This window comes from Silene latifolia, chromosome 2 (assembly GCF_048544455.1).
Source record: "Silene latifolia isolate original U9 population chromosome 2, ASM4854445v1, whole genome shotgun sequence".
Taxonomy (NCBI): domain Eukaryota; kingdom Viridiplantae; phylum Streptophyta; class Magnoliopsida; order Caryophyllales; family Caryophyllaceae; genus Silene; species Silene latifolia.
Genome location: NC_133527.1, coordinates 34,268,433 through 34,277,234, shown reverse-complemented (window position 1 = coordinate 34,277,234; position 8,802 = coordinate 34,268,433). Strand labels below are relative to the sequence as shown.

Below are 8,802 nucleotides of genomic sequence, written 5' to 3'. Positions count from 1 at the left end.
CCTAAACTTAAAACAAGTTTAAATAATAAAGATAAGACAAAAGTACAATGCATTGAAATTAGCGGAAAAAACTTGTCCCATCTATGTAAAATGGGTAATATTTACCCCGTTTTAGTTTTAAAACGAATATATCCGTCGTAAGAGAGAGATACTCGTCAAAACCATATTTATCCAAAACATTAGACATTTACCATCACAGATTACATGCATATATTGAGCATTATAGCAAATTAAACCGCATGGTGAAATCAAATAAATACCAATGCAAATCCTCTGTCCCATTCTGTGTCTCATTTTATGTCCCGTATATTACTCTGATAAGTCCATATCTGTCCATTAACCCATAATACCCCGTATTTTTGCCGCTTTAAAATTTGGTAAAAGAAGAAGATGTTGAAAAGTGTTTTTGATCCGTACTCTGACCCTAACCCAACTCGTGACATACATGACCCGGAGTATTTCACTTGACCTGTATTCTGAATCGACTTGTATAACCGACCCGTTTGACAAATCTACCTAAGCCCATACACGTCTCACTTTACCTGGTCCATCTATAGCCTAATTACGCATAACCCGTGAAGAGCTTAATAAATCACCCACTACAACTTGTTTTACTACTTCGTATATCCTAAAATTTAAGCCCTTCAATAAATATGTTCCGTCGTCCCACAAAGCTTCCACTTGCACCTGTTTATACTCTGAAAAGTGGAAAATGAGTCATTCCACACCTCCCTCGATTAACCTTCATCCACTTTCATGATTCTCAATTTCTCATTACTCCGTCCTCCTTTTATATCGATTAACAATGGCTTAATATTTGTTGAAAAAATATAAGTTCCTTTCAAACCAAGTTCTGAAATGTCGAAAATGTTTATTTTGAGAGAAACAATTTGTGTTCACATTGTTTTGAGGTTGAAATATGCCAATATAGTATGATTACATTATATTTAAAGTCATCCCTTAATTGATTCAAGGAAAAAAAAAATATTTTTGTAAGTAATAGAGCTTTAATTCATTTATAGTAGAAAGCATGATGCTTTTTTTTCTCAACGATTTAAAGTAATTTTTACATTAATTTTAGTTAGATCTATTATTATCATCATCATAATTTTTTGTTATCCATTGTTTGCTTCATGATTTTTCCTTTTGTTTTGAAAGAAAGGCTGTTAAGTCTAGCTAAATAATGTCCAGATACAATCTTTTTCAATCTTCATTTAAAATTAAAACTTTATATTCGGTTTTTTTCCGGATCGACGGTTAATATTGGATGTATGGACATTGTCGAAAATTGTTTATTAGGGATTAATTTTTTTTATTTTATATATTTGTGTTATAATGTAAATTTGTATATTTATAGTATAATTAATATAATTACGTTGATTATTCATAATTTCATATTGGACAAGCAACAAATCCAATGGTCTAATTAAATCCTTTTATTAAAATGGCTCCTGAAAATTAGTTGTTGAATATGAAAACGAGTTGTTTCTAATTAATTCATTGAAAGAACATGGCCCTAGAATCCAGGAAAGTAAAAAAGCCTTTGAATTATTGACTTTCAACCAGAGGCTGACACGTCAGCTCTGTGGTTGTTCGTTTAATATATAGGATACATTTTTTTTTGTATTTACTCATATCTTATTTATATAAATACATAAACATTTCGTGCAAATCTGTGCAGCCACGTCATCACTTCCAGTTTTTACTAAACATTAAATGCGGGACCAGAACAAATATTAAGGAACTAATTAATGAAAAACCGTCAATGTTTATGTTTTGTACTTAAATGATTACGTTTACAATTTGTACGTAAATATTAAAAAATAACGATGGTTTGTACCCACAACGCGTGCATTTTTTTCGAGAACAACCCGTGCATTTGTTTGCACGGGCCTAAAACTAATTTTCATAAGATAATGAAAATTTCTTATGTTTCTGCCCCCCACCAAAAAAAAAAGTAATCTCACGTCGTTACTTGTCACGATGGACCACATACTTTGTTAATCCAGCCTAGGTTTTTTCAAATCTTGGTTCCGTCCCTGATTGACACGACCCGAAAACACAATACGAACCCGACATATAATTAGGGGTTGTTTGGTTACCCATTAAATAACACGGGAATTCCAATTCATGTGAATTGTAAAATGAGTAACTTGTTTGGTTACCCCAATTCACATGAAATGGAATTACCTTGGAACTCTAATTCCTCCATAATGGAAGAAGTTGCTTACCTAGATCCCCCTAGGTAAGTTGCAATGCCTACATGAATTGTATTTCCTTTATGCAACCAAACAGCATTTCCTAATTCACATGAATTCTAAAATCATGTGATTTATCACTTCTTAGGCAATGCAACTTCCTACATGCAACCAAACGACCCCCTTAGTGGGTGAGGGTTAAAATATTGTGACTCATTTAAGTAATTGGGTTGACACAGAGACGATACGAAACTTAAATGAGTGCGACTCATAGTCACCTCTAAATCTCTAATTGATGTGAAGGTAGGATAGTGTTGGGCTAAAAACTGACCCGTATACGAGCTGGACGAAACTTGTAGAACACCCAAGAAGGCCCAAAGAATAGCAGAAAAAAAGAGTAGATAAGCACACAAAGTCCCAATCATACATCGCCTCTCTTATTTTCCCCCCAAAAATATCTCGTCTCTCTTGTTCCTCTTTCTCTCTCTCCTAGGGTTTCTATCTCTCATCCGTCAACGAGATGATGCAACAACCAGGACAACAACAGCCACAACAATCCGCCATGGATCCACAACAACAGCAGCAACACTACCAGCAACAGCAACAACAATGGATGTGGGCTCAGCAACAACAACAACAGCAGCCACCTCAACAGATGTGGCCGCAACAAGCACAGCAGTATCCGCAACAACAACAACCGCAACAACAACAACAAGCGTATCAACAACAGCAACCGCAGCAGTCGGCTAGTGCTACTGGTGAGGTTTCTACCTTGTGGATTGGAGATCTTCAGTATTGGATGGATGAATCTTATATCAGCAATTGCTTCGCTCAAACTGGCGAGGTATTTTTCTTATATTAATGATTTGTTTAAGTTTATGTGTTGAAATTATTTTGATTAGGTTTTGTTTTGCATAAGGTACGATAAACGCTGTTGATGATTGATTGCTCATGTTTATGATTTGTTGAAAATCAGTTGTTTTTATTTTGTTTGTTGTTTGAATCGACATCGTTTTTCAAGTTGAATAAAAGATGTTGATAATTGATTGCTCAAGTTTATGATGTGTTGGAAATCAGTTTTTATTTTGTTTGTTGTTTGAATCGACATCGTTTGTCAAGTCGAATTTGCGCCTTGATTTTAAATATAGTCATGTTTATGACATTGAAAGTATTTTGATTAGTAAGCTTACGTCTACTATTGTTTAAGTAGCTATGCGCGATGTTTCTCGATTTAAACTTTAATTCATGTCTTGAATTTTACTTGTGTACTCTGAGTTTTCTTAATGATGTGTGAAGTTTGATTATGGTTTACAAATTTCTCTTTTTTTGGTGTTTATTGTTTGAATTAACACCGCCTCAATAGTTGTAAAAACACTGTTCTCTTTGTTATGACTTATGACCATAGAAGCGCATGATAACAAAGTACTTTTAAGGTTAATTTAGGAGCTAGTCTTCTAGCTCAGACCATCGAAGTCTATGACGGTTAATCTATTTTCTTGTATTAATTTGATTTTTTTTGAAACTTATTTCGTTGTCAGTACAACAAAATTAAATTGCCATAACTTAATTTTTTTTATTGTTAAGGTTCATGTTGCTCTGCATAAGTGCGTAGAAGCGGTCTGACTATTGGCTGATCTATCCTGTTTTTCTATGACAAATATGTCAGTTTTTTAGAATTATTTTTTCAGTAGTTAGGTCTCTCTGCTTTATATTGGTAGTTTTATGGTGTTCAACTGGGTGGAGTTTGACTAGTAATGATACTGAATTCATGCAGCTCGTTACTGTTAAAATCATTCGCAACAAGCAAACTGCGCAGTCAGAGTGCTATGGGTTTATTGAGTTTTCATCTCATGCGGGTGCTGAGAGAGTATTACAGAGTTACAATGGCACCTTGATGCCAAATGCTGAGCAGAACTTCAGACTGAACTGGGCTTCCCGTGGGTCTGGTGAGAAGTGGGCTGAAGATGGCGCTGATTTCAACATTTTTGTTGGAGATTTGGCTCCAGATGTCACTGATTACGCATTGCAAGAAGCATTTAGAACTCATTACCCATCAGTAAAAGGTGCAAAGGTTGTTATGGATAAGCTTACTGGAAGGGCCAAGGGTTATGGATTTGTTCGTTTTGGAGATGAAAGTGAACAGTTGCGCGCCATGTCTGAGATGAATGGAGTCATGTGCTCTGGGCGCGCCATGCGAATTGGCGCTGCTAGCAAAAAAACTGCTACTGGGACAGGTATGTGCTCTGTGAGAATATGTGATAAACCACCTTGCTGTATTGAATGTTGATTTTTTTGGGCTAATTGTCGGCAGTATCTAGATTTAATTGGTTTTTTCGTCTGATTTATGGGTTTGTCTTTGTTTCATTTGTACATCTTAGTTCTTTTAAGTGGTAAAGGGGGCAGTTGTAAACTTTTGTTTACCTTTAGGACTTCTTTTCTTTTGCATCCTTCATTCGATTTCTACGTTTGAACTTTGAAGACAAGCAAAATTCAGTTTCAGTTCCTTTCAGATTTTGGGAGCAATTAATTCAGTTGAATTATGTATAAATCTGAAAAACTGATAGAGCTCACATTGTCTCAAAGCAGGGTGTCAAGAGGCTCTCTCATTTAGGGGCCTGAGACTGATTTCTACCGAAATGGTTACCCCCTTATTATGCGGCCTTGTATAGGTCAGTAATGTTGTAAATTTTGCATTCGCAGCAGTTCCATTGCAGAACTTCTTCTACCTTTCAGTTCTTTAACTCCTTTATTTTCCAGCTATCAGTTCAGCTCCATTTCACTTACTATACAAGATGCTGTTTCATTTAATTTATTGTGGGTTTAGTTATTTCTATTTAGCTTGCTCGCTCGCTTTTTTCGGCCCACCATTCAAAGTTGCATTTTATTTATTACTTTTTTTTTCCTTCATCATTTTTCATATCCTTGTTTGTAGGTTCTTGGGTTAAAGATCTTCTTGTCATTTTCCCTTTTCTACCAAGATGGTTTTTTTTACATTTTCAATTTTTTTCCTGTTCTAATATTCAGAGCTTTTATGTAATTGTATTTGTAATTCTTGTAAACACTTGGTAACTTGGTGCGTTAGCAGATTTTTTTTTTGTTTCAATACTTCTATTTCTGCCTCATAGATTGTGTCATCTGAAACTGTTTAGTTGGTTTTTCTCTTCAGGGGAACCTTGCCTTTTTATCGGTTTGGTTTTAGTTGTGTTTTTTTAATCAACATTCTGCCTCTAAGAAAGCAAAATCTGGATAAGGGTGAATCGAAGTAATATGTGTCTCTTTTGTGACCAACACTTTTCGTCACAAGCTTGTAACCTCTCACATGATGCAAGTGGGAGAACAAGTGGGGAAGCAAGTGGGGGAGACCTCACAAGCTCGTGACCTTCGTTCATTTTTTTCAAACTTCTTTTCTTTCCTCTTGATTATCTTCTTCATTTAAATCTTTCTCCAATGGTTTTCCTCATTTTTACAGTTTAATTTTTTTCATGTCATGTATACATATTTTCGCTTATCATGTGATATGTATTGTGTTTTTACCTTTTCTCATCTTTCATTGTTTGACTTCACATTGAAGCTTTGTTTGCTTGTCAACTTTATTCCATTGACGTTTCTTGACTTTATCACCTACTGCTCTATACCTTACCTGCGACGCCTAGGTCACTATATTCACGTGTTAATTGTGTTCTCAATTTGGCTTGTACCTCTAGTTAGTAAAAACTGTCCTTACTTTGGAGAGTGTGCAATATTATTGTAGTTCACAAACGTCATACAGCTATTGTTGTCGTTGAACACATTGTTGTGTTACATTTTTCTGTGATGCATTTTTTTGGATTGCTTCTGCTATATCATGTTTTTTTTCTTCTTAAACGCAGCTTCTTACCAGAATACCCAGGCAACTCAGAATGACAGTGATCCAAATAATACTACTGTGGGTATTTTTTTTGAAAGAGTTCCACCTCAAAACCATTTTCGGTCTCGTTCTTACTTTAAGCTTTACTTTCCAGGTATTTGTTGGTAATCTGGATCCTAATGTCACTGATGAACATTTGAAACAAGCTTTTAGTCAATATGGGGAATTGGTCCATGTAAAAATACCTGTCGGCAAGCAATGTGGTTTTGTTCAGTTTACTACCAGGTTTGGATGATTTTTTTTAGTAGTAGTTGCAACTTGCAAGTGAGAATGCCATGTTTGTTTCTTATACTAGTAACTCATAACATAATTAATTTGGCAGAAATTGTGCTGAGGCGGCATTGAGTGCAATGAATGGGACTCAGTTAGGCGGACGGACTATTAGACTTTCTTGGGGTCATAATACATCAAACCGGCGGGTATGTTTTTCTTTTATAAATTCTTCCTGCTTAACATTAACATTTAATCTTGTTTGAATGTCAAGTTGAACTATTTTTCTGTTTCGGTAGCCACAAGCTGAACAAAACCAGTGGAACAATGCCGGTTACTACGGTTATCAACAAGGATATAACCCTAATGGTTATGCTGCTCCCCAAGATCCTAATATGTACTATGGAGGCTATCCTGGATATGGTGGTTATGCCGTGCCACAGGCCCAGCAGCCTGTACAGCAGCAGGTTAGATAATAATTTCAAATTTCTCAGTTTTAATTAAAGAGCATAGGATAGATATCAGCATTGTTCCTTGCATCGTAGACATTCAATTTTGTTTTTCAAATTTTAAACAAAGAAATTATTAAAATGTGGTTGATTTGAAAGTTAGAATCCAAAACTGGTCCGCGTAAGGTTGCATTTTTCGGTTGTAAGCAAAATTGATTAGTCGCTCCGCTGAATGGGACAGCAGTTTAAACAAAAAAAATGTTAGTCTGGTATTTTGGAAGTCAGTTTATGTCGCTGAGCCATGATAGACTTAAAAGTCGTTGGCAGTGACCTAGTGTCATAGTCCAGACCTAGTGTCATAGTCGAAACCTGAGAAGAAAAAGCGTCTATGTGGACTCTTTGAGGAGTAATAAATTTCAATTTCACTTCATTTTGTTAATTATTTTAATTTTGGGACATTAAAGAAAACGGCCTATGCTGGTACTTTATTTTGTTTATTTTTTTAAATGTTCCGTTGCATAGATTGTTTTTGAATTTTGATATAGTTTTACGCCACTCTTTTGATCAATTGCTAACATTATGCATTATAAGTTATGGAAATCGGAATTATTGTTGGATGCTGACTTGTTGCTTTGGAAATGCAGTGATCATCTTGAGGAGTTGATGTGATGGTCGTCGTTTGTACCAGATTGTGTGTTATTGGATTTCTTTTGGTGGGGATGTCTCGTAATGTAAAACATTACTCAGTTTGGCTACCAAGCCTAGATACATTTTCTTTTTTGCGTATGAGCCCCTAGAACGTTACATACTACAATATGATGAGTATGGTTGAGTTAAGCTTTTACGGATTACCTTTGTATTTTAAGTTGGTGTCTCATGTCATGCGATCATGTTTGAATTCCGTTCTTATTAATGTTGTATTTGTGGTGTTTTAGATAACGTTTCTTAATAACTAGTACTTCCGTCCATGTAGTCGTGCAGTTTCAGTTTAGCAAGACATGAATCGGAATTTGAAATGAAGAATGATCAGAAAAAATCTCAGTTTTTTATTCAATAAAATCATATTTCTCCATTTTGGTGGATTTTTATTTTTGGACGTGGAAATCAAGTGTTAAATTTTAGTAGCCTTTTTTTAGCCGGGCTCATTTTTTGCCTTTTTAGCTACATTATGAGCAATAAATTATGAAAAATATAACTAACAAACAATGGAAATTTTTAGTTAGATTAAAAATATCATTGATTATGGCTCCAGGAGATGATGGTTTCTCGAGATGACACCTAGGATCTGCTAGGTAACTGTCAGATTAGCAGAAAAGAGCGCTTGTCGCCCCCTTTCTCCCACACGAGGAGAGAACGGCGGTCAGAGGAAATGTACACACGAAGGTGCCCAACTTTCCTTGCCCAGTTCAATCCCGTACCACACTGAGAGCCTCAGCCTGCTCTACAAATTGTGCCAAGGTCCACCCAGGCATACGTAACATCCTATACCAGAGAAGAGATACGGTCTTAATTCCAAGCTTGATGAAAAATGGAAAACAATCCAATGATAACAAAAGCTTTCCCTGACTTCCTATGCTCGTCATTGATCATGACATCGACCACAACCAGCTCTGTCAAATGCTTAGTAGCACTTCGGCCAACGGAAAGGAATGATTCCTACCAATTGAAGAGTCCATCATTCCTAGTAACTGAAATGGTCCGAAGCGCGCTCATTTAAGGAAATAACCTTGAACTCTCAGAGGAGTTAGTCTTTAACAGTAAATTGAGCCAGTTGATATTCGAGGTTCGAAAGTCGACTAATCATCTCATGATGCGACCATCCCAAGCTGGCAACCCAACCACAATCTTTGAGCAAGAAAGCAATCTTAAGGCCCCTTGTGTACGGAATTCTTCCACAATAGGCAATGTTTTAACTTTGTAGTCTGCTCTTGTCGAAGTCCGATTGCAATTTTCTTCCAATAGAGAGTCCAACGGAAGGCTATACCCCGACTTAGTGTTGTAACTACCATTGTAAGAATGGGACGAGTAGAAGGTGTAA

General features: G+C 36.0%; 1 protein-coding gene across 1 annotated transcript; it reads left to right on the top strand.

Annotated features, from left to right (window-relative positions):
• The first annotated feature begins 2,614 nt into the window (after positions 1-2,614).
• Positions 2,615-7,732, top strand: LOC141642587 (polyadenylate-binding protein RBP45-like). Its single transcript, XM_074451419.1, has 7 exons — positions 2,615-3,042; positions 3,973-4,432; positions 6,068-6,123; positions 6,200-6,330; positions 6,428-6,524; positions 6,615-6,782; positions 7,409-7,732. The coding sequence occupies exons 1-7, from the start codon at positions 2,719-2,721 to the stop codon at positions 7,409-7,411; spliced, it is 1,239 nt and encodes a 412-aa protein (XP_074307520.1). The 5' UTR covers positions 2,615-2,718; the 3' UTR covers positions 7,412-7,732.
• Positions 7,733-8,802: the final 1,070 nt, after the last annotated feature.